This window comes from Jaculus jaculus, chromosome 3 (assembly GCF_020740685.1).
Source record: "Jaculus jaculus isolate mJacJac1 chromosome 3, mJacJac1.mat.Y.cur, whole genome shotgun sequence".
NCBI classification, from domain to species: domain Eukaryota; kingdom Metazoa; phylum Chordata; class Mammalia; order Rodentia; family Dipodidae; genus Jaculus; species Jaculus jaculus.
Window position 1 is genome coordinate 96,663,922 of NC_059104.1, and position 25,868 is coordinate 96,689,789.

The window sequence follows — 25,868 nt, forward strand, 5'->3', positions numbered from 1 at the left end:
ATGGCATCAGCCAGGTCCAACCAAGCCCAAGTGTTGTCCCTGACGGGAGGTGGTGTGGCTGCCGGGGTGATGGCAGCATGTGACACAGAGTAAAGCTGTTGGAATAGAGACTCTGGTAGCCCTTTGACAACCTCGGGAACAGCGCTGACTCCCTGCAGGGTTGGGACCCCGAGGTTTTGCTGGCCCTGGCCTATGTCCAGAAGCTTGGAGCCTTTGGCACGCTAGGTATCCACTTGAAGGTTGACAGGCTGGCCTTGAACGCCTCAGGCAAGAATGTCAAGCTAGAAACACGGGAAGCGGGGATGGCATTGCTTTCCTTCTCTGAGACTGTCTAGGCAGATGTGGAACTGGGGGGGGGGATATAGAGCCTACCATGGGGTCTCTGGGATTATGGGTTAGATGAGTTCTCATCGCCCATCCAGGCCATGGAATTTAAGATACTGTAGGGGCTGGAGAGATGGCTTAGCGGTTAAGCGCTTGCCTGTGAAGCCTAAGGACCCCGGTTCGAGGCTCGGTTCCCCAGGTCCCATGTTAGCCAGATGTACAAGGGTGCACACGCGTCTGGAGTTCGTTTGCAGAGGCTGGAAGCCCTGGCGCGCCCATTCTCTCTCTCCTTCTATCTGTCTTTCTCTCTGTGTCTGTTGCTCTCAAATAAAAAAAAAAATCTTTAAAAAAAAAAAGATACTGTAGGACTTAGTTTCTGAGTGTGTTAGACCTTGGTGACCACATTGTTGGGGAGGGGGGGCGGTGGCAGGAGGAAGTCTAAAAAAGGCTTTGTAGGATGTAGGATGTCCAAGGATGGGGCCCTGCCTGCTGCCTCCAATTCTTGGGGAGGAACCATCTCAGCCACTAGGGGGTGCTCCGGCTCCAGGAATGGCTACTCAGGACGCCGCTGAGGAGTTGGCAGAAGGAAATCTGGCCACAGTGTGAGAGCCACTCAGATGTGATTCCAGGACTACATTCCCATCTTTTCAACCACGCTGTCATTGTCCCCAGAACTAGGGCCACTCATTGACTTATGTAGTTAAGAAACATTTGTCCTGCTCCTGGGAGGGGTCTGCCCTGAGCTGGCCATGGGTACCGCCTCAGGTAAACCCATCCAGACTTTGGGGACGGGATCAAACAGGTCCCTAAAGCTAAGCTCCAGATGCAGCTTTTTGTCCTGTGTCAGAGGGACATGCCATGTGTGGCAGGGACACCCAGGATGGAGTGTTGATTCTTTCTGAGACTTGAGGGCAGGCGTCCTACTGCTGATAGGATTTTCTGTGGGTCTTGAAGGGTGAATAGGAGCATACCGGCAGGAAAGTCAGGGTACAGGAAGACAGAACTATATCCTAAGCCAAGGCCTGGAGGTAGGAACTTGCTTGGATTGTCCACTTTTGGCTAAATCGGAGAGTGCCAGGCAAGATCAGAAGTTGCAGGATAAGAAATCCAAGGGGAGGAGACTGGCTATATCCGGAGTTGTATTAGTTTTGCCGTGGCTGTGACAAACTACCTGACAAAAGCAGCTTAAGGGAGGATTTATCCTGCTTCAGAGTTGCAAGTATAGTCCACCATGGCGAGAAATCATGGCCGGAGCAGGAGGTAGCTGGTCATGCTCAGTCCAGTTAGGAGAGAGAGTGAGGCATGCTCAGCTCTGTTCTCCTTTTTATTCAGTCTGGGGCTGCAGCTCATGGGATGGCACTTCCCGCATTAGGATAAGTCTTCCCATCTCAACCTAGTCTAGAAACTTCTTCATAGTCATGTCCAGAGCTTGGTCACTAAGGTGATTCTCAGTTTTGTCAAGTTGACTATCAAGGGCTGGGGAGATGACTCAGTTGTCAAGTGCTTGCCTCTGAGTATGAAGACCTGAGTTTGATCCCCAGGTTTGGTGGCATGTGTCTGGAATCCCACGGCACAGTTAGATTCCTGGAGCCCAGCCGATCTAGCCTAACTGGTGAGCTCCAGTCCAATAAAAGAGCCTGTCTCAAAAAGAGGTAAGTGGCCTTCCTAAGGATGACACAAGGTTGTCCTCCAGCCCCATACACATACACACACACACACACACACACACACACAGACACACACACACACACATACACACACACACACACTCAAACAAAAATCAAAGTAAAACTTTCTTTTTAAGCTGATAATCAATACAGGGAGACATAGGGGTTTTTCTCAGAAGAGAGGGGAATCTTCCTTGGGAGCAGACCCAGGTTTTGTGAGGCCTAAAGCATAGATGATTGCAGAGGCTTTAAGATCTAGTTTTTTTTTTTTTTTTTTTTGAGATAGAGACTTTCTATGTAATCCAGGCAGGCCTGGAGCTCATTATGTAGCCCAGGCTGGCCTCACACTTGAGATCTTCTTGTCTCTACCTCCTAAGCGCTAGATGTGTTCCACCATGCCCTCTGTTTAGAGGCTTTCTTAGAGTCATAATAACACAAAACTAGGTGGAGGGGTTGAGAAGGGTCTATGCAAATCAGGGGCCTGAAGTTTAGTTTATTAACCTCATGGTGAGCTCTTCTCAACATGGGCACTGGCAGTGAATGCATGTCCTCTCTGGTTCTTAGCTGTATTCCTTCCTGGACCCCCTGAAACCTGGAGCAGCTGTAGAAGCTGGACTCAGAAAGCTGGTGGTTTTTTTTTGGGGGGGGGGGCTCCTGTTGAGACAGAAGAAGGCAGAGCTGCACCACTAAGGGTGGTTGGAGGCAGGTGGCAAAGACCTTTCACATGGAGTCCAGACAAATCGTGCTTCTGCCTCTACTTATTCAACGAGGCTTTGACTCTGAGACTCCCTGTTAATGCTTTCAGCAACATGTAGGCATGGAGCATTTTTCTGTTAGACAAGCATGCACGCCTCTCACCCCACCACATCCCAGTGAGCAGCCAATTAGGCAGTGTTCCCTCGGCAGAAGGCTCACCATTGGCCTTCTGATGGGCCCCCGGCTGGTGTCCACTAGGCATGTGCTTTACTGTTGTGATACACCGCAGTCCTCCCGCCCCCCCCCCCCCCACCAAGTGCTGAGGATCAAACTTGGAGCCTATGGTAGGCAAGTGCCACTAAGCCCTGTCCCCAGCTACCTTGTACTTCTTATCCATGACTGGCCCAGCAGTGCTTTGGCCCAGATTGTCTGGCTTGGGCACCCATGCAGGAAAATGTATCATCCTCGGGGTGAAACCACAGATGACCTGGCTTTGGTGTTTTGCCACTCTGCACTGTGCTATGATGGTAAGGACGTGCATAGGTAGTATAGAGCTGGTCGCTCTCGTCACCCTGTCTGTCTGCACTGTGCTAAGACAGGGCTCTCTCACTTTTACCCTTTCCTGGGTTCTGGAGAGAAAGCTCACTTGGTAAAACTTCCATTTTAAGCTGGTACCATACAATGGATCTCTGAGACTCAGCAATGGCTTGCACGATTTTCTAGGTATTCAGTGTGGGGAACTCAGCCAATCCAATTGGAGCATCTGCCAATCCAAGGAGGAACGCTGAATCTCAAATTGTGCTAGATGCTGCTGAACCTGGTTTCCTCAGCCACCATGGTCCTTGTGTGTCAGGGACTGAGTTTGGGTAAGGGAGACATGGAGTGGGGTGAGTGAGCTGTGCACCCAGCCTGAGAGCTCCCAATCTGTTTCAGGATGGCACATTCCTTCTGAATCCACAACAAACAAACAAACAACATAGCAACAGGCAGAGAGTAGCCCTAAAGAAGTGGCTGGAAGGCCTTTTCTGAAACTTGTATATCAGCCACAGCGAACACACATGCCTCGGACCCCCGTGAGTCCCTTCTTGGCCCTGTGTGCAGGCAAAGGCAAGCCTGCATCTACCTTCTTCATTCAGCCCCACTAGAGCCTGGAGCAAAGTTCTTTTTCCTGCTTTGCAGAGGCAGGAACCTATCTGAAGCATCCTAGGAATGGTAGGACGTGTGAGTCACAGCAGTTGCCTTACCTTAGAGTATTTCTCTAGCAGAACTTAGAGGAAGTGAGGCAGGAATGGGCCGGGGGAGGTCAGATGGGAGCTTGTGGCCTGGGGTTGAATATGCATCAAGATGCCTGGCCTAGTAGGAACGGGGAAGTCTTCCAAGTATCCAGGTGCTTCATGGCCAGAGACAGAACTTCCAAAGCGTCTGAACGGGAGGCAGGATGAAACAGCCCCCGCTTATCCTGTTTCCTGCAATGTGCCTGAGTCGGCCCGGGTTCACAGTGAGGAAGTAAAGGGCGAGAGCTGGCATTTAAGCAAAATGAGTGCTGTGAGGCAGGAGGAACTTTTGTGTTCCAAGTAGGTGCCTGGCTTTTTGTCCATGTCAGCTGTCTCCATTCCTACCCTCCTCCCCAAGGTCTGATGGAGCCCATCAAAAAGAGTCAAAGAGTCCTTGCCCTTGAGTTTCCTCAGTAGATCCAGCAGTCTGAGGGTGGCAGGCCAGCTGATGGCTGATGTGGGTGGTTGGGTGCCAGTGCGTGGTGGGAACGTGTGAGGGAAGTGGAGGCCTGCTCATTCTTGTCTGTGTCCAGGGCCAAGAGGGGCTCACTCCGGCTGCCGCACAAAGAGCAGAGAGGGTGTTTGTCTGGGCAGGGACCTGAGCCTCGCTTCCCGGGGCTGTCAAGCCCTTCTTGCAATCTTGGCACTCAGGAGGCCTGCGGGGCTTCCCTAACTTAGAAACTTGCATGGCTGAAGTGACTCCCCAAAGCCTCTTGGCCTTTTGTCTTCCTTTACCTCACACGAGTCTTGCCTCTGTGCCAAGAGCCACATGTCACTCGGACTTGTAGGTCAGAATGACCTCTGCAAACTTGGGCGCTGAGGAGTGCTGGGACTCCAAGAACTGTCCCTCGGAAGACGGGCCCTGGAATCGCTTGTCTAGATCTGCTCTGCGTAAGAAACCCCAGTCCCCCAGTACCTCCAGCCTTCTGTGAGCAGCTGGAATACCTTCTCTGCAACTTGTGTGGCAGCCGCACCAACACATGCCTTGGCACCCCACGGGGTTCTGGATGCAGGCCAAAGCAAGCCGGCCTCTACCTCCATCATACATCCCACCAGAATCTGGAGCAAACCTCTCCTTTTCCTGAACCCATTAGGAGCACTCTGGGAATGGCAGCATGAGTTGGTCAAAGAACCTCCCCTCTTCAGAGAGATTCTCTAGAAGGACGTAGAGGAGGCAAACCGGGTGAGAAAGGACTGTGGGAGGTCACAGGGGAGTCTGCTGTGGTCTGGGCGTGAGTGTGCATCGATGTGACTGCGGAACAGGAAGGCGAGAGGGAGGTCTTCCAGGTGTCTAGATGTCTCCAGATGCTTCCAGATCCCGAAAGCCCAAAGCTTCAGGCTCTAAATCTAGTATCCTGGACTGGAAGTGGAGGGGGCACAGTGATTTCAGCTCACAGGTCGTGTGCTGAGGTTGATGTAAGGGGCTGTGACCCTTGCTCTGTAAGTGCTCACAGCTTATCTTCTAGCCTGGGCCTGACTTCTCAGTATTCATTTAGCAGCTGAAATATTTTATTTGCTTCACTTGAAGTGGAGACCAGACACTGCAAACAGAGCCAGCATCTTCTCCATGTCTCTGGACAGGATGGGTCTAACATCTAGGGTCTGCTTGGGACTCAGGAAGCTGAAGAGGGAGAAAGCCTCACACATTAGTGGTTAATGCTAACACTCCCCAGTTACTAGAAGGAAGCCTCACTTTGAATTTTCTTAATGACTTTACCACACAGAAGTAGTAAACTGAGTATTCTTGGGACTGACTTCTACCAAGAAACCCAAGATGTTTGTTTATCTCAAATCTGTTTACTCAAAGCAATCCAGCCCCAAACCTAAATATCTTTCTGTCTCAACATCAGTACATTCAGAATGGACTCTTACCTTCTTCCTCCACAAGATGATAGTCAGAGCTTGCTTCTTTGGAAAACTACCTAGACTGACTTTCATAAAAACAGACTTTGATGAACCCATGCCTCAGTCCTTCAGATCCAGAGGGGATTAGACTGACTATACATGAATCACTTGGGGAGTTTACTGAGAATTGCAGATCCCTGGGCCACCTCTGGGGAAGTCTGAGTGGATAGCTGTTGAGCTTATCCCAAGTCACTGTCGAGACTCTGAAATCCCTGCTTTGCCTTGTCTAGATTGTGAGGACAACTTGGCGCACACTCGAGGGCCTTGATAGGAAGGGCTGTGTTGAGGTTCAGAGCTGAGTGGGCAGGAAATCACCTCCCATTGAAGATTCGCATTTCTAGCACAGTCGGCAAAACTCATTGCTTGTCTAGGCCTCCTCCTGGGTCTTCATAAACCCTGTCATCAGTATAAAGGTTGATGCTTCCTTCCTTTGGAAAGGGACCACACATCCAGTTAATGCACCCCTGCTAAGGTCTCTCCCACTGCGGCACTGTGGAAAGAGGAAGGGATCCAACACTGAGCCTCATTGCGTGTCTTGAGAGCTTATGGTTGGTCAGGTGACTATTTCTGTCCACCATTCTCTTGAGCTAGGAACCAGACGCAGACTTTTGAACGCTAGTGGGTGGAGATCTACGTGGGTCCATGTGGCTCAGGGCCTAGGCAGCTTTGGACTCATGGGAAGCTCCCAGCACTCTTCTTTTGTTCTAGAAAATGAAGGAAAGGGTTGGAGAGATGGCTTAGCAGTTAAGCGCTTGCCTGTAAGGACCACAGTTAGTTCGAGGCTCGGTTCCCCAGGTCCCACGTTAGCCAGATGCACAAGGGGGCGCACGCGTCTGGAGTTCCTTTGCAGAGGCTGGAAGCCCTAGCGCGCCCATTCTCTCTCTCTCCCTCCATCTGTCTTTCTCTTTATGTCTGTCGCTCTCAAATAAATAACTAAAAAATGAATAAAAAAATATTTTAAAATATTTTAAAATAGAATAAAAAAATATTTTAAAAAAGAAAATGAAGGAAAGCAACTTACCCTGGCCTGTTGAGCGGCGCCACCCGCTTAGTCATTCTCTCATAAGTCAATCATCTCTGCAAACACTCTCGCAAGTAGAAGTGAGCTTTATGAATCCCTTAGGTGTTTCTTAGTCTGGCCAAGTGGACAATCAATATCAGTCATCACAAGTACACCGTCTGTCAACTTTACACCTGAAAACATCTCCTTTTTCCCTACGTAATATCCAAATAAGTCAACACCATGGTCATAATTCTGCCCAATATAACTGTCTTGCATATCACCAAAATGGCCCTAATTCCTTCTCCAAGATAGGTGACAATGTTTCTTGAGGAATGTTTCGTCTTCCCTGGACATCCCACAACTTAAATATGATGATATAAATGTGTTTATTTTTTCTTTTTGGTGGTACTGGGGGCTGAACCTAGAGCCTTGTGAATGCTAGGTAAACACTCTACCAATGAACTATATTCCCAGCCTTGATGATAAAAATTTAATAGGAATTGAGTACTAATATTGGCAAATCAAGATTATGTTACATGACAAAGGAATCGGAGAGGAAAGAAAACAAGGATATCTGCTTAATGTGTGTGTGTATATATATGAACAAACATTCTTAAATAGAAAAAAAATACTCATGACAGTTATAAACCTTATTTCTATAACTGGTCATGTGGCTGACATGTATTTCCACCTCTTTCTACCACCCATTGTAGATTTTATCTGCATTTAGCAAGCACCTCAGCACGCCTTAGTTCTTGGTTGACCCATACCTTTATTCCTAGAGTCTGTGCCATTTATCATCCTGCCTGGATCGGGTTTCTGTATCTTCCATATCTTTATCACAGGTTGTAGCAACATTAAGCAATGCCCTAAGGAGTCTCCTGAACACCAGACACAATCTTTCTTACCTCCACGTGGAGTAAGAATTTCTTCCTGGTTGTCTGGGCCGATCACATCTCCCAGTTCTATAGCTCCATTCTTATCCTGTTAAGTCACAGGCAAGAGTAGTCCAAAGCAGCCAGGAAGAAGTCTTGGCTTCCAGTTCAATGGAATGGTTGTGCTTCTGGGTAGAGGAACTTTCTCCTCTGAAACCAAGGCTGCTAGGAATTTAGAGTTTAGGGTTATAGGAATAGGAAGCAAACATCTTGCTAGTGGATCGCTAGGGGTAATGGTGAGCATTAGCATTTTCATTTCCACCCCTTGATTCTTGGCCCCATAAATCTTAGTTATTGGAAAAACTATGTCATACTGACGACACTGAGTCAGAGCATATACAGCCTTCTGGAGATTCTTGTGATCTATTGCTACCTAGCTGGAAGTGGAACTATGTCTTTAAAAGGCCAGTCTAACAAGCCAGCTGTTTCAGGGTGTGTGCTGGGGGGAACATATTAAGACTAGTGAATTCCACAAACATGAACCTGCTTCCTTGGCCATGAGGTGAATTCCTTGGTCAGAAGCACAGCTGTGTGGAATATCGCAACAGCGGATATGTCTATAAGTCCATGGATGGAAATTTGGGCCAAAGCGTTAATGTGCAGGAAAGACAAATCTACACCCAGAAATCGGTGTCTCTTACACTAAGGGTGAAGTGCTGCTCTTTCCATGATGAATATGATCCAATCTATCAATCTGCTACCACGTCACTGGCTGGCTACCCTGGGGAATGGTGTCTTATCTAAGGGCTCAGTGTGGGCTTCTGCTGCTGGCAGATTAGACACTTAGCTGTAGCCAGGCCAGCCTTGCTGAGTGTTTACATAGAATCCAAGTATCTTCATACTCTTGACTCTTTGGAGAGGTTTAGTCACATACATCTTTCTCAAATGTTCTTGTTATCAACTTTCCAATTATGCTTCTTCTAAGTTCCTGACTGTTCAGCCCAAACATTGTCTATAGGGGCTGGAGAGATGGCTTAGTGGTTACGGCACCTGCTTGTGAAGCCTAAGGACCCATGTTCAACTCTCCAGATCCCACATAAGCCAGACACACAAAGGTGAGGCAAGCACAAGGTCACACATGCCCGCTAGGTGGCATAAGTGTCTGGCATTCGATTGCAGTGCCTGGGGCCCTGGTGTACCAATTCTCTCTCTCTCACTATGTCTTTCTCTCTAAAATAAAATTTAAAAAATTAAAGTTTAAAAAGAAAACATTGGGGCTGGCGAGATGGCTTAGTGTTTAAGCACTTGCCTATAAAGCCTAAGGACCCTGGTTCAAGGCCTGATTCCCCAGGACTCACATTAGCCAGATGCACAAGGGAGTGCACACATCTGGAGTTCATTTGCAGTGGCTGGAGGCCCTGGCATGCCAATTCTCTCTCTGTGTGTCTGTCGCTCTCAAATAAATAAATAAAAATAAACAAAAAATAATAAAAACATTGGCTATAGTCTATACTCAACTATATAGTCCCATACTTGTCCATTTTTCTAGTTCTTTAGTTTTTTGTCATTTTTTTAGAAAGCATGAGCCACCATGCATAACTTTATTTGTTTATTTGGAGAGAGAGTGAGAATGGGCATGCCAGGGCCTTCTGCCACGGTAACTCATCTCTAGATACATGTGACCACTTTGTGTGTCTGTCTTCATGGGCACTAGGGAATTGAACCCAGTCCATCAGGCTTTTTAAGCAGGTGCCTTTAAGCACTGAGCCACCTCTCCTGCCTCTTTCTTGTCATTTACTTCATGGGTGTCTGTGTGTGTGTGTAAGGGTGTGCTCTTGCAACGGCACTCATGTGGAGGTTGAGGCGTTTCTCTTCTATCCCTTGAGGCAGGGTCTCTCTGCTGCTTTCGAGCTTCCAGAGTCTCTTGCATCCACCTCCCATTGCTGTAGGCCCATTGGGGTTACAGATGAGTGTGCTACTTATGCCTGAGCCAGCTCCCCAGCCCCCATTTTTTCTTTTCAAGTGAAATTTACACATAGGTACTCTGTCCGTTGTAAAAATTTGTCACTGTCCTTTAGGGAGGTCCAGAAAGGGGCTGCAATGCTGTAGCTGTCCATTTCTGGGGGGTGCCTGCGTAGCATGATGATCATCTGTAAATGAGTCCGTCTTCTCTCCCACAGTCAACCAATCATAGGACGCGCTGTGAGTTTGGGGGCGGGGGGCCCTGTAGCAGGAGTGGTAACTTTGCCCACTTGGGATATCGCTTACCTGTGCCTTTAGCGCCTGCTTGAACCTGGTCTCATACTTGTCACTTCCATGTGACCATAGACTGCTGCTGTATACATCCATCTTTATGGTTTGATAGATCAGATAACACTTAGCTCACTATGGGCAACTCGAGTCATGTGACAACTTGGTGCATTGTCAAGAGGTCATTTTTTACTAAGACCCAGTCGCTTGTCAAGAGCTGTCTCTTAAAGAGGAAGCAGTTGGCAAATGGTTGGTAGGGCCATACTCCAAAATCCCCAGGGCCTCCATTGTGATTCACCTTCCTATAGAGGCTCGCAAAGGGCTCCAAACAGTATCTCGATCTGCCAGCGATACCTCAGGTATCAATTCAGTCTGCTGAATCATACTGCCTACATGGTCAAGCAGCCTATAGTGGCCTGGACCTCCTGAAGAGCCTTGTCCAGTGCTTGGCCCCACTGAAAACCAGCAGCTTCCCAAGTCACTTTGTTTATGGACCAGACAACAGATCCAAGTGAGGAACGTGTAACCTCCAAATAGTCCCACTAGGCATTGTGTGCCACCTTTTTGGTGGTAGAAAGATCCACTGGCAACAACTTATCCTTCACCATAGAAGGTGAGCCCCAAGCCACTGGATGCCATGAAACTTCATTGAGGTAGAAGGCCCTGGGATTTTAACTGGATTTCTCTCTTATCCTCTGTCATCCAAGTACTTTACCAACAAGATTTGACAACTTGTAAAATTTGGCTTATACCTTGAGTTAATGGAAACCAGAGTCTATCAATCAGAGCAGGCTTCAACAGATTTCTGTTTAGGTTTGGATTTTGAAAGAAGATGTGACATTTGCATGGTTAGATCAAATGAGTAACTGAAGGCGGGGTGGGAAGGTGGGGGAATTCTGGATTCTCTGTCAGGCAGAGTGTAAGCTCCCTGAAAGCTGATGTACCAAAAGCTCAGGGGTCACCTGAAGTCCATGGGGTTCTGCACAGCCAGTGTCTCTTGCCAGAGCCAGACTCTCATCGATCACCTCTGTGCACACATTCTAGTCAGCAAGCATATGCCTGGGAGTTAATTTTTGAACTTTAGCACTTTCTTCTGATTTTGCTTAAAGTACTTGCTAATTTTGTGGGGCTTTTGTTTGTTGCTATTTTAAAGCTCCCTGACAGTATGAAGATCAAAGTCAGAGAGATTTACCCACTTGTTAGAGGGTCTTGATAAGAAATCCCCTCTTGCCATTGGAAATTCAATTAGGTTTTTGGTTTCTTCTCCCCCCCGCCTCACTCTGAGACAGGGTCTTATGTAACCTAGGCTGGCCTCAAGATCACTATGTAGCCAAGGACAACTTTGAACTTGTGTTCTTTGTCTTTATCTCTAGAGTGTGGGCATGATAGGCATGTGCTACCATGTGTGGGGTTTATACCACGCTGAGAATAAAACCCAGGGCCACCTGTGTGCAAAGCAGGCACTCTAACACCTAAGCTACATCCTTAGTCTCAAATTTCTTTCTTCCTTCATCCTTCCCTTCTTTCTTCCCTCCCTCCCACCCTGCCTTCCTTTGTTCCAATTTAGCTGATGGAGTGGTATCTGGAGAGAGATCATGGCTTCTGTGGGTGGTGGGTTGAGCATGTGTAAGATCTCTAGACTGAGGTTAGTCCATTCCAGAATGGTTTAGGAAACACTATATGTTGAAGGTAGTGTGTGCATTTTTCTTGTCCTGGTGGGGGTTTCCCTTTCTGGAAAGTTAGCTGTTGGTTAGGTAAGAGACTCTTACCTTACTTGGCGGCATCTTGACACCTTTGCTTTTTGCATGAATTTTAAATGTTTATCTGCAGGAAAGCTGAATTATATAAAATGCATGTCTTCAAATGTATGATTTTTCTTCTTTCCAGCATCAAGAAGGGATACTTTAGACAGAGATAAATATAGGCTGGCATTTTATTGTTCTTTTAAACAGCTTTATTTAGATCTAATTCACATAACATACAAGTCACAATATATAATTCAGTTTTAGTATATTCGCACATTTCTGTAGTCATTATAATAGTCAATTTTAGAACATTTCTGTCACTCCCCCAAAAAGAACATACATCCCTTTAGTTATAACTTCCCTTATCTGCTTCTCTCTTCCCTCCCCACCCCACCCCACCCTCCCATAATTTAGTTTCTGTCTGTATATATTTCTTTATTTTGGATATTTCTAATTTTTTTAATTTTGGTTTATTTATAATTTGAGATAGAGAGAGGGAGAGAGAGAGAGAAAGAGAATGGGAGTGCCAGGGCCTCCAGCCACTGCAAACAAACACCAAATTCATGTGCCAACTTGAGCATCTGGCTTACATGAGCCCTAGGAAATCGAACCCAGGTCCTTTGGCTTTGTAAGCAAGCATCTTAACTGCTAAGCCATCTCTTACGCCCTGAATATTTCTACTTAAATGGGATCATATAAGATCTGTTCTTTTATGACTGGCTTCTTTTGATTAGCATAATGTCTTCTAGCTTTATCCACGCTGTATCCCATTTCAGAACTTCATTGCTTTTCCTGTCCAAGTAACATTCTACTGTATTAATATGTCCACATTTGGTTTACCCATGTATTGGTAGTTCCTTTAGAATTTTCTCTGTACGAGATACTATAATCTGTGAATAGAAATCATTTCATTTCTTCCTTTCTAATCTAGATTCTATTTATTTATTTAGATTCCTGGCATAGAGCCCTGGCAGGACACTCCTGGACAATGGTGAGAGGAAGCAGTGGACATTGACATCTTTGTCTTGTTGCTGGTTCTAGAAAGTGTCTGTTTGTTGCTATTAAGTGTGATGTTAGCTGTGGCTTTCTCATGCAGGTCCTGTGCCAGAGTGAGGAAGTTGTGTTCTATTCCTAGTTTATTGAACCTTTTCATTGTGATAGATTGTTTGACATTGAATGCTTTTTTTCTGCATCTATTGAGTTGTTGGGTCGGCAAAAAGATCTATTGCTATATATTGACTGACTCTCATGTATTGAACCAACCTTATATACCTGGGAGGAAAACTTGGTTGTTGTATAGAATTCATTTTAGATGTTTGTGGGGTTGGTTTGCAAGTATTTTGTTGAAGATTTTGTATTCATATTCTTAAGAGATATTTGTATTGTGATTTCTATGGCTGGTTCTGGAATTAGGATGTTACCCTGACTAATGAGCTGGAAAGCCTTCCTTCTTTTCTATCACTTGGGAGCAATTTTGAAAAATTTGCATTAATTTTTCTTGAAACATTTGGCAGAACACAGTGGGGGAAAGATTCAGGGGGCCTGGGTTTCTCTTTATGGGTAGTGTTTTGATTACTATTTCAATCCCTATTTGGTTTTTGCTGTTGTTGTTTTTGTTCATTTTTATTTATTTAGTTGAGAGTGACAGATAAAGAGACAGAGAGAGAGAGAGAGGGAGAGAATGGGCACGCCAGAGCCTCCAGCCACTGCAAACGAACTCCAGATGCATGTGCCCCCTTGTGCATCTGTCTAACGTGGGTCCTGGGGAATCAAGCCTTGAACCAGGGTCCTTAGGCTTCACAGGCAAGCACTTAACCACTAAGCCATCTCTCCAGCCCTCAAACCCTATTTGTTATCCCTACTTGATGGCATATTTCTTCTTGACTCCTTTTTGGTAGCTGTTCTCACTCTCTGTTGGAGAATATTTTCAGAAATATGACCATTTCATTTAAGCTATCTGGTTTTTACAAGTTACATAATTATCTTTCCTGGTGCTCTGTTTTTGTGTGTGGATTCAAATGATCATGTTGGCAGCCGGAGTGGGGGGGACACTTGCTGTCAGCCTGGAAAATGACTTCTGCTATTTCCTATATGGTGGGTCTGCTATCAACACAATCTATGTGTATCTGGAAAAGTTTTACCTTTTTTCTCTTTATTTTTGAAACCTAGCTTTGCTAATATAAGGCTCTTGGTTGGCAGTTTTTCCTCTGAGCACCTTATCTCCCATCTCCACTGCTTCCACTGGGAAGCCAGCTGCTAATCTTAAGGGGGCTCCCTGGTAAGTGACCCACTGTTTTCATTTTCTCCTCATCTTTGGCTTTTAGCATGTTTTTTAAGCTATATGTCTGCTTGCAAATCTCTTTTGAGTTTATCCTGTTTGGAGTTTTTAGATATGTCACTTGTTGGTACTTGGTTCTCAAACGTTTTATGGTCTTTTTTTAAAAATTTTATTTATTTATTTGAGAGCGACAGACACAGAGAGAAAGACAGATAGAGGGAGAGAGAGAGAATGGGCGCGCCAGGGCTTCCAGCCTCTGCAAACGAACTCCAGACGCGTGTGCCCCCTTGTGCATCTGGCTAACGTGGGACCTGGGGAACCGAGCCTTGAACCGGGGTCCTTAGGCTTCACAGGCAAGCGCTTAACCGCTAAGCCATCTCTCCAGCCCGTTTTATGGTCTTTTGTGAATGATGCCTCTCTCTCTCAGTCTAGCACATGCACTAGGCACTTGATGGTTCCACAACTTCTCTGCTATTCACTTCCACTTTCCTCCTACACCTTGACTTGCTTTAGATCTCTTCTTAAATTTCATTTATTTATTTGCAAGCAGAGAGAGAGAAGAGAGACATACAGAGAGAATGGTCTCATTAGTGGAGACATATTAGCCCCTCAGACCAAAAAAAAAAAAAAGAAAAAGAAAGTAACATAAAGTGGGCCAGAGGCATAAAAATGTCTGAGAGGCTGATTTGAACAAAATACCTGCAAAAATCCTTCTAGGCGGGCTGGAGAGATGGCTTAGCGGTTAAGCGCTTGCCTGTGAAGCCTAAGGACCCCGGTTCGAGGCTCGGTTCCCCAGGTCCCACGTTAGCCAGATGCACAAGGGGGCGCTTGCGTCTGGAGTTCGTTTGCAGAGGCTGGAAGCCCTGGCGCGCCCATTCTCTCTCTCTCCCTCTATCTGTCTTTCTCTCTGTGTCTGTCACTCTCAAATAAATTAATAAAAAATTTAAAAAAAATCCTTCTAGGGGAGGAAGACTTTACTGAAGCTATGGTTCCAGGATACAGTCTATTTTGGCAGGGGGAATGTGGCAGCAGGCGCTTGAGGCAGCTGGTCAGCAGCAAGTCAGGAAGCAGAGGAACGCGTGCTGGAGCTCAGCCAGCTCTCCTCTCCATACGGTCCAGGACCGCAGCCCGTGGAGTGAAGCTGCCCACAGGTGAGGTGGGTTTTCCCACCTTATTTAATCTAATCAAGCTAATCTCTCATAGGCATACCTAGAAGTTCATCTGATTAATATAATCCTTCGTAGGTGATTCTATAGCCTGTTGAAATGACAGTTAATATAAACCATCACTGTTTCATCAGCAAACCAAAGATTTCCACTTCCAACACCTAAACTGCTTGGCAAGATCACTTAAATTAATTTGCCGATCATAAAGAATTGTTACTGGCCAGTACCTTTCTCTCTCTCTCTCTCTGCCTCTGCTATACTATAAACTTCTATCATGAGGCCTCATTTCTTCAGCTGCAAAACCTCAGGGTTCTCCATGATGAGTAGGATGTCAAGAATCATTACTTAGCCTCCAAAGGTTTGTATAAGACAGCATAAGTCAGTGGACTCAGGCTCCAAGTGCTCATGGCTTGGTTGTCTAAATGAAGAAATTTTGGTTCTATTTTAGCCTTTTGTCTCTAAACCTTCTCTGTTCAGAGTCTTCTAGGATTCCCTATCTTATTGAGAAAAAAGGACAGGCTCCCTGCTTTATCTTCAAAGCCCTGTATTAACTGACTCCCATCTGCCCTTCTTAGTTCTTCTGTCCACCATCCAGGGCTCCTCCTTCCCCGTGCTCCTGTGCTCACCATCAAGACTCCTCCTTCCCCATGCTCCTGTGCTCACCATCAAGACTCCTCCTTCCCCGTGCTCCTGTGCTCACCATCCAGACTCCTCCTTCCCCGTGCTCCTGTGCTCACCATCCAGGGCTCCTCCTTCCCCGAGCTCCTGTGCTCACCATCCAGGGCTCCTCCTTCCCCGAGCTCCTGTGCTCACCATCCAGGACTCCTCCTTCCCCGTGCTCCTGTGCTCACCATCCAGGACTCCTCCTTCCCCGTGCTCCTGTGCTCACCATCCAGGACTCCTCCTTCCCCGTGCTCCTGTGCTCACCATCCAGGGCTCCTCCTTCCCCGTGCTCCTGTGCTCACCATCCAGGGCTCCTCCTTCCCCGTGCTCCTGTGCTCACCATCCAGGGCTCCTCCTTCCCCGTGCTCCTGTGCTCACCATCCAGGACTCCTCCTTCCCCGTGCTCCTGTGCTCACCATCCAGGGCTCCTCCTTCCCCGTGCTCCTGTGCTCACCATCCAGGGCTCCTCCTTCCCCGTGCTCCTGTGATCACCATCCAGGACTCCTCCTTCCCCGTGCTCCTGTGCTCACCATCCAGGGCTCCTCCTTCCCCGTGCTCCTGTGCTCACCATCCAGGGATCCTCCTTCCCTGTTCTCCTGTGCTCACCATCCAGGGCTCCTCCTTCCCCGTGCTCCTGTGATCACCATCCAGGACTCCTCCTTCCCCGTGCTCCTGTGCTCACCATCCAGGGCTCCTCCTTCCCCGTGCTCCTGTGCTCACCATCCAGGGCTCCTCCTTCCCCGTGCTCCTGTGCTCACCATCCAGGGCTCCTCCTTCCCCGTGCTCCTGTGCTCACCATCCAGGGCTCCTCCTTCCCCGTGCTCCTGTGATCACCATCCAGACTCCTCCTTCCCCGTGCTCCTGTGATCACCATCCAGACTCCTCCTTCCCCGTGCTCCTGTGCTCACCATCCAGGGCTCCTCCTTCCCCGTGCTCCTGTGCTCACCATCCAGACTCCTCCTTCCCCGTGCTCCTGTGCTCACCATCCAGGGCTCCTCCTTCCCCGTGCTCCTGTGCTCACCATCCAGGGCTCCTCCTTCCCCGAGCTCCTGTGCTCACCATCCAGGGCTCCTCCTTCCCCGAGCTCCTGTGCTCACCATCCAGGGCTCCTCCTTCCCCGTGCTCCTGTGCTCACCATCCAGGACTCCTCCTTCCCCATGCTCCTGTACTCACCATCCAGGGCTCCTCCTTCCCCGTGCTCCTGTGCTCACCATCCAGGGCTCCTCCTTCCCCGTGCTCCTGTGCTCACCATCCAGGGCTCCTCCTTCCCCGTGCTCCTGTGCTCACCATCCAGGGCTCCTCCTTCCCCGTGCTCCTGTGCTCACCATCCAGGGCTCCTCCTTCCCCGTGCTCCTGTGCTCACCATCCAGACTCCTCCTTCCCCGTGCTCCTGTGCTCACCATCCAGGGCTCCTCCTTCCCCGTGCTCCTGTGCTCACCATCCAGGACTCCTCCTTCCCCGTGCTCCTGTGCTCACCATCCAGGGCTCCTCCTTCCCCGTGCTTCTGTGCTCACCATCCAGGGCTCCTCCTTCCCCGTGCTCCTGTGCTCACCATCCAGGGCTCCTCCTTCCCCGTGCTCCTGTGCTCACCATCCAGACTCCTCCTTCCCCGTGCTCCTGTGCTCACCATCCAGGACTCCTCCTTCCCCGTGCTCCTGTGCTCACCATCCAGGACTCCTCCTTCCCCGTGCTCCTGTGCTCACCATCCAGGGCTCCTCCTTCCCCGTGCTCCTGTGCTCACCATCCAGACTCCTCCTTCCCCGTGCTCCTGTGCTCACCATCCAGACTCCTCCTTCCCCGTGCTCCTGTGCTCACCATCCAGGGCTCCTCCTTCCCCGTGCTCCTGTGCTCACCATCCAGACTCCTCCTTCCCCGTGCTCCTGTGCTCACCATCCAGACTCCTCCTTCCCCGTGCTCCTGTGCTCACCATCCAGGGCTCCTCCTTCCCCGAGCTCCTGTGCTCACCATCCAGGACTCCTCCTTCCCCGTGCTTCTGTGCTCACCATCCAGACTCCTCCTTCCCCGTGCTCCTGTGCTCACCATCCAGACTCCTCCTTCCCCGTGCTCCTGTGCTCACCATCCAGGACTCCTCCTTCCCCGTGCTTCTGTGCTCACCATCCAGACTCCTCCTTCCCCGTGCTTCTGTGCTCACCATCCAGACTCCTCCTTCCCCGTGCTCCTGTGCTCACCATCCAGGGCTCCTCCTTCCCCGAGCTCCTGTGCTCACCATCCAGGACTCCTTCTTCCCCGTGCTCCTGTGCTCACCATCCAGACTCCTCCTTCCCCGTGCTTCTGTGCTCACCATCCAGACTCCTCCTTCCCCGTGCTCCTGTGCTCACCATCCAGGGCTCCTCCTTCCCCGAGCTCCTGTGCTCACCATCCAGGGCTCCTCCTTCCCCGAGCTCCTGTGCTCACCATCCAGGACTCCTCCTTCCCCGTGCTCCTGTGCTCACCATCCAGGACTCCTCCTTCCCCGTGCTCCTGTGCTCACCATCCAGACTCCTCCTTCCCCGTGCTCCTGTGCTCACCATCCAGGGCTCCTCCTTCCCCGTGCTCCTGTGCTCACCATCCAGACTCCTCCTTCCCCGTGCTCCTGTGCTCACCATCCAGACTCCTCCTTCCCCGTGCTCCTGTGCTCACCATCCAGGGCTCCTCCTTCCCCGAGCTCCTGTGCTCACCATCCAGGGCTCCTCCTTCCCCGAGCTCCTGTGCTCACCATCCAGGACTCCTCCTTCCCCGTGCTCCTGTGATCACCATCCAGACTCCTCCTTCCCCGTGCTCCTGTGCTCACCATCCAGACTCCTCCTTCCCCGTGCTCCTGTGCTCACCATCCAGGGCTCCTCCTTCCCCGAGCTCCTGTGCTCACCATCCAGGGCTCCTCCTTCCCCGTGCTCCTGTGCTCACCATCCAGGGCTCCTCCTTCCCCGTGCTCCTGTGCTCACCATCCAGGACTCCTCCTTCCCCGTGCTCCTGTGCTCACCATCCAGGACTCCTCCTTCCCCGTGCTCCTGTGCTCACCATCCAGGACTCCTCCTTCCCCGTGCTCCTGTGCTCACCATCCAGGGCTCCTCCTTCCCCGTGCTCCTGTGCTCACCATCCAGGGCTCCTCCGTCCCCGTGCTCCTGTGCTCACCATCCAGACTCCTCCTTCCCCGTGCTCCTGTGCTCACCATCCAGGGCTCCTCCTTCCCCGTGCTCCTGTGCTCACCATCCAGGGCTCCTCCTTCCCCGTGCTCCTGTGTTCACCATCCAGGGCTCCTCCTTCCCCGTGCTCCTGTGCTCACCATCCAGGGCTCCTCCTTCCCCGTGCTCCTGTGCTCACCATCCAGGGCTCCTCCTTCCCCGTGCTCCTGTGCTCACCATCCAGGGCTCCTCCTTCCCTGTGCTCCTGTGCTCACCATCCAGGGCTCCTCCTTCCCCGTGCTCCTGTGCTCACCATCCAGGGCTCCTCCTTCCCCGTGCTCCTGTGCTCACCATCCAGGGCTCCTCCTTCCCTGTGCTCCTGTGCTCACCATCCAGGACTCCTCCTTCCCCATGCTCCTGTGCTCACCATCCAGGGCTCCTCCTTCCCCGTGCTCCTGTGCTCACCATCCAGGGCTCCTCCTTCCCTGTGCTTCTGTGATCACCATCCAGGGCTCCTCCTTCCCTGTGCTCCTGTGATCACCATCCAGGGATCCTCCTTCCCTGTGCTCATTTGTCTAGAATGTTTTGACTCTTCATGTCTCTCTGCAGTGAGTCACTTCTACTTTCTCTGTTTAGCAACCAGTCTCTGGTCATGAAGTAGAGAATAACATAGCTGTTTTAATGGGAATATGGAGCAAAGGACTTCTAAGAGGGAAAGGCTTGGATGGAGAGAACAGGGAAATATTTTGAAATACGTTTGCAGTATTTGATGACAATAATAATGGTGATGACGATAATGTCGTCGTTCACTTTTTTTTCAAATTTTTTTATTAACATCTTCCATGATTATAAACAATATCCCATGGTATTATCCTCCCTCCCCACCTTCCCCTTTGAGACTCCACTCTCCATCATATCCCCTCCCTATCTCAATCTGTCTCTCTTTTATTTTGATGTCATGATCTTTTCCTCCTGTTATGATGGTCTTGTGTAGGTAGTGTCAGGCACTGTAGGTCATGGAGATCCAGGCCAATTTGTGTCTGGAGGAGCACGTTGTAAGGAGTCCTACCCTTCCTTTGGCTCTTACATTCTTCCCGCCACCTTTTCTGCAGTAGACCCTGAGCCTTGGAAGGTGTGACAGAGATATTGCAGTGTTGAGCACTCCTGTCACTTCTCAGCACCATGATGCCTTCTGAGTCATCCCAAGGAGTATCACTTTCTTTTTGATTTTTATAAGTTTCTTTCAGGACAGGGTTTCACTCTAGCCCAGGCTGAATTCACTATGTAGTCTCATAGTAATCCTACTACTTCTGCTTCCTGAGTTCTGGAATGTCGTTCACTTTTTTTGAGGCCTTAGTGTGGTCCACTCCTATGTGCTCACTGTTTTGTTGTCTTCATAAATGACTCCATCATCTGTGTGTGTGTGTGTTTGTGCATATGTGTGCACCTGCACATTTGTGTTCATGTGTGTAGAGGCCAAGCTTGGGTGGTGTTCCTCAGCGATGCTGCCCACCTTATTTTATTTGAAGCAGAGTGTCTTATTGGCCTGCAGCCCCCAGTTAGGCTAGAATGGCTAGCCACAAAGCTCAAGGGATCCTCCTGTCTCAACCTCCCCAGCACTGGGATTGCAAGTGTTCAGCACCATGCCCAGAAGTTTTTAAAAATTTTTTTTGTTTATTTATTTATTTGAGAGTGACAGAGAGGAAGAGGAGGGAGAGACAGTGAGAGAGAGAGAGAGAGACAGAGAGAGAGAGAGAGAGAGAGAGAGAGAGAGAGAGAGAGAGAGAGAGAAAATGGGCACGCCAGGGCTTCCAGCCACTGCAAACAAACTCCAGACGCATGCGCCCCCTTGTGCATCTGGCTAACGTGGGTCCTGGGGAATCGAGCCTCGAACTGGGGTCCTTAGGCTTCACAGGCAAGTGCTTTACCACTAAGCCATCTGTCCAGCCCATGCCCAGCATTTTTGTGTGAGTTCTGGGGCTCGACCTCAGGTCCTCATGCTTGCATGGCAAACACTCTGTCCACGAGCTATCTCCACCTTCCCTCTATGTGTGTCTTTAGTTAGTCTCAATTATCTGTCACAGCGACTGAAGTCTAGCAGGGGAATGGGCTGGTAACGCCTACAGCTTGCAAGCGAGGACGCTGGACTTGGCATGCCAGCTTGCGCCCAAGGTCTGACCAGTCAGCGTACTTTCTGGCTTCTTGACATCATCACTGGCGACTTAGATCTTCAGGTCATGAAGACAGGGGGCAATTTTATTTGTATTTGTTTTAATTTTCTTTTTATTTATTTATTTGAGAGCAACAGACAGAGAGAGAAAGAGGCAGATAGAGAGAGACAGAGAATGGGTGTGCTAGGGCCTCCAGCCACTGCAAACGAACTCCAGATGCGTGCGCCCCCTTGTGCATCTGGCTAACGTGGGTCCTGGGGAACTGAGCCTCGAACCGGGGTCGTTAGGCTTCACAGGCAAGCGCTTAACCACTAAGCCGTCTCTCCAGCCACAATGTTATTTTTATACACTCGTGTGCGCCAGGAAGGAGAGGCCTGGCTTTACCTTCCTTTCCTACCTTTCCACAGGTGGCTTTCCCCCACGGCACTCCTCCCCTCGGCACTCCTCCCCTCGGCCGCCAAACGCTCTGATGCTTCCGTGGGCGCCCATCTCCCTGCATAGTTCCAGACATTTTTGATCTTTCTTTTATGGCTTAGCTTTTTAAAACAAAAAACATAAATTTAGGACTGGAGGGGTTAAAAGTGCTTGTTTTAAAAAGAGCCCAATGGCCTGGGTTCAATTCCCCAGTACCCACATGAACCCTGGAGTTCATTTACAGTGGCAGGAAGCCCTGACATGCACATACTCACTCTGTGTTTGCCTCTTTCTCTCTGTCTTCCTCTGTCTTAAATAATAAATAAATAAACAAACTACACACACACACACACACACACACACACACACACACACCTCCAATAGCTCGTACCACAGAAAGGGAAGAAGAAGCAAGTACCAACAGCAAGCAGAGTATATAAGTCCTGTTACTGGAAACCTGGTTTTACAAAGGGAGAAGACACCCAGGCCCAGGCTGCCCCAGGCTGCTCATGCCAAATCCCAACCTCCTAGGCTCTTTCCCAAGCAGACAAGGCCTTTTCCTTGACTTCAAGAAACACCCCTTCCCAGCTCCATTGTACCTGTTATTAGAAGACTTTGCACTCGGATGGACACACTGCAGACACTGCATGAGTTCGTTCTCAAATGCAAGCGTCAGACATCCCCACCCCCGCGTGCTTGGGCTGAATCAGAGCATGCAGATAGAGGCTCTTGGCAGGCAGTAATTTGGGTGGGCAGTGGGAGGGAGGTTGGGGGGGCTGAACTGGAGCATGCAGACCATGGTGGGGGGGTTTGTGAGAGGGCTCAGGATACCCGTTTCTTTGCAGGTGAAGACTCCATCAGCGCCTTGGGCCTGATCCTGGGCGTGGGGCTGTCGCTGCTGCTCGTGTCTATCCTTGGCTACAGCCTGGCCAAGTGGTACCAGCGTGGGTACTGCTGGGAGGGTGAGTGAGTCCCGGGCCATGCTGCCCCACTTCTGCGAGGCCCATCGTCAGTGGGGCCTGGCGGCTCGGTCGGGATGCAGCAGTCTTTCCTGTGGTGGTTTGCAGTGGTCTTTGGACTTGAGTGGGTGGCTGAGCGGCTGAAGTGACTCACGTGGGGAGCGGGACATTCACTGGGGGAGTGCGGATCCCCTCCAAAGCTCACTTCCTCTCAGCCTAGCACGGCTCATCCCAGGCCAAGGTCCCGATCTGCCTGTGCGTGTGTCTGTGCCATCTTGTGGCTCTTCAGTCCACTTCCTGATGTTCCAGCTTCCCTGGGAATGCCCTGGAGTTTGCCATGGCCTTCTCAACTCTGAGGGATAGCCATACTTTTCATAGGAGGCTGGGGAAACTGGGAGAGCATGCCGGAATGCTGAGAGGCAGAGAAAAATCTTCCCACAACTGCAGTTAACATTAGTAGATATTTCACAAATATCCATTGGGCACTTACTAAGTGCCAATGTACTTTTGCCGGATAGGGTTTCTAAAAAAAAAAAAAGAAGAAAAAGAAAAAAAGAATCCAGGCATGGTGGCACACACCTTTAATCCCAGCACTCGGGAGGCAGAGGTAGGAGGATTGCTGTGAGTTTGAGGCCATCCTGAGACTACATAGTGAATTCCAGGTCAGCCTGGGCTAGAAAAAGACCCTACCTCCAACATACAAAAAAGAAAACAACAACAAAAAGATTCCACATAAGAATGAAATTATTGGGCTGGAGAGATGGCTTAGCGGTTAAGCGCTTGCCTGTGAAGCCTAAGGACCCCGGTTCGAGGCTCGGTTCCCCAGGTCCCACGTTAGCCAGATGCACAAGGGGGCGCACGCGTCTGGAGTTCGTTTGCAGAGGCTGGAAGCCCTGGCGCGCCCATTCTCTCTCTCTCCCTCTATCTGCCTTTCTCTCTGCGTCTGTCGCTCTCAAATAAATAAATAAAAATTAAAAAAAAAAAGAATGAAATTATTTACAGTCTTCTTCTACTTCTTTTTTTTTTTTTTGACACATGAGCTTGTTATGGAGCCAAGGCTGATCTTGAACTTGATATCCTCCTGCCTTCACATCCCAAGTGCTAGGAATACATGCTTGCACCCCCATGTCTAGAAATAGCCTCCATTTTTTTTTGCATGGGTATGTGTGTGTATTCTCATGTGTATGCATGTTTCTATGTATGTGGGGGTCAATGTTAGGTGTACTCCTAAGTTTCTTCACTTTTTGTTTGTGAGGTAAGGTCTTGCTGTAGCTCAGGCTGACCTGGAATTCACCGTGTCCTCACAGGGTGGCTTTGAACTCACGATGATCCTCCTACCTCTGCCTCCTCAGTGCTGGGATTAAAGGCGTGCACCACCACGCCCAGCTTTCACCTTATTTTTTAAGACAGGGTTTTTCACTGCACCTGGAACTCACTGATTCAGATAGACTAGCTAGCCAGAATCCACTCACATTCAAGGGCTCCTACCTCTGCCTCACCAGGGCTGGGATGGCAGCCCTGTATGCCACTGTGCCCAGCTTCTACGTGAGTGCTAGGGGTTCAAACTCAAGTCCACATGCTTATGTGGCAAGTCGTCTCCCAGCCTCCACTTGTTTTTATGCAGGCAGGGACATGAGGCTAAAACCACAGAGTTGGAGCACTGTGGAGCCCAGGTTTTACCCTAGTTCTTTTTCTTTGAGGCTCTAGGCTAGATTGCTTTCTTCTTACGGTGAACTGTGCCCCCAGTGGGAGAGTCTTTAAGGCGCTTGGGGCCCTTTCTCAATATCCTAGGGCTAGTCTGGTCACCCACTCCTAAAGGCAGAAGTGAGGGAGTACTACATGGTCTCAGAAAGGTGACAGCAGGTTTTTTGTTTTTTTTTTTTTTCCTGTGCCCTTAACCCTCTTCTTGAATTGTCTCCCCAGGTCCTAATTTTGTCTTACACTTGTACCAAATCCGGTGAGTAGATCCAGGGCAGATCTGGGTGGGATGGCCATTGAGGATTAAATGAGATGGAGAAAGAGCCAGAGAGAGAGGTAGAATTTATTGTTTCTGTTCCTCATTTCTCCTTCATGTCCCTAAAGCAAACCTGAGAGAATCCATAGGAAAGGTTTCATGAATAAAAAAAAACTTGAAAATGAATAGGAACATATGAAAACCAATCTTCTTAGCATTACTCTTACATAGATTAATATCCTTCCTTCACCCACTCATACAACCACTTACTCATCCATTCATCCATTGCCTCACATACTCACTGACTCACCCACCATCCATTTTCCTATCCATCCACCCACCATTCATCCATCTATCTACCTACCCATCCATCCACCCACCCACCTACCCACTCATCCATCCATACATCCACCCGCCCACTTCCTCACCCACTTACACATCCATCCATCCATCCACTCACCCAGCCTACTCACCCACTCACCCATCTATCATCTGTCCACTCTCCAACCCATCGCTCACCCATCCTTCTGTCCACCCACCCATCCACCCATCTTTCCACTCACCACTCAGGCAATCAGTCATTCATCTATTTATCTTATTCAGCAAGGTTCTATTATATCCAACTTTGTGGCATTTGTTCCTCATGATATACAGGTAGCTGAGCACAGTTTCTATCCCCCAACATCTCCCTGTCTATGCTGGAGACAGGCCTGATTGCAAATAATCTCAGGCACAGTATGGGGTCAAAAGAAAAGAGAAGAGCAATTACAGAAAGTTGTGGATTCAAGGATCAAAAGTCAGAAAAGATCTCTTGTGATAAGTCATCTCATTTACTTTCTGCCACAGGGCAGCCCTGCTCCTCCTCTGGCCCTGAGAGATGGGATGAGCTCTCTTATGGAAGATAAGTCAGCGACCTAGGGACCCCCCTCACCCCCGCCACTGCCAGAACAGCGTCCTGTGTTCTGATCTAGGGAGATAGATGCCAAGGAGAGGTTGGGTTAGTTTTAAGAGTTTTATTGGATAATCTCTTTCAGGAACCTGAAGGACTTGGAGGTGGGCCCACCCTTCACGATCAGTGACCACATCAGCAGTCCAGATGGTGGCTACATGAAGTTCTCCAACGGGCTAGTCTGATGGAGAAGCATCTGCCTTCTGGAGTTCATGGGATGTGAGTGGGAAGGCTGAAGAACTATTGAATGAGTCTGATGTCTCATTAAGATCCTGCAAGGTCCACACAGCCAAGCCTAGCACCAGGGACCACTCAGAACACAGAGATTTCCTATCTTCTCCCCTCTTGCTCTGGAGAGCTAGAGATGACATGGGATGGTGGGACCCTGCACAAGCCTCTCCTCTTTTCACTCTTCCTTCTTTTTCTGCAGGAAAAAGCTCCTGGGTCAGCATG

The 25,868-nt window shown here is 49.3% G+C and overlaps 1 protein-coding gene across 1 annotated transcript; it reads left to right on the top strand.

The window, feature by feature from the left end:
• Positions 1-25,600, top strand: Smim35 (small integral membrane protein 35). Its single transcript, XM_045146067.1, has 5 exons — positions 1-66; positions 159-225; positions 22,399-22,515; positions 24,436-24,469; positions 25,501-25,600. The coding sequence occupies exons 1-5, from the start codon at positions 1-3 to the stop codon at positions 25,598-25,600; spliced, it is 384 nt and encodes a 127-aa protein (XP_045002002.1).
• Positions 25,601-25,868: the final 268 nt, after the last annotated feature.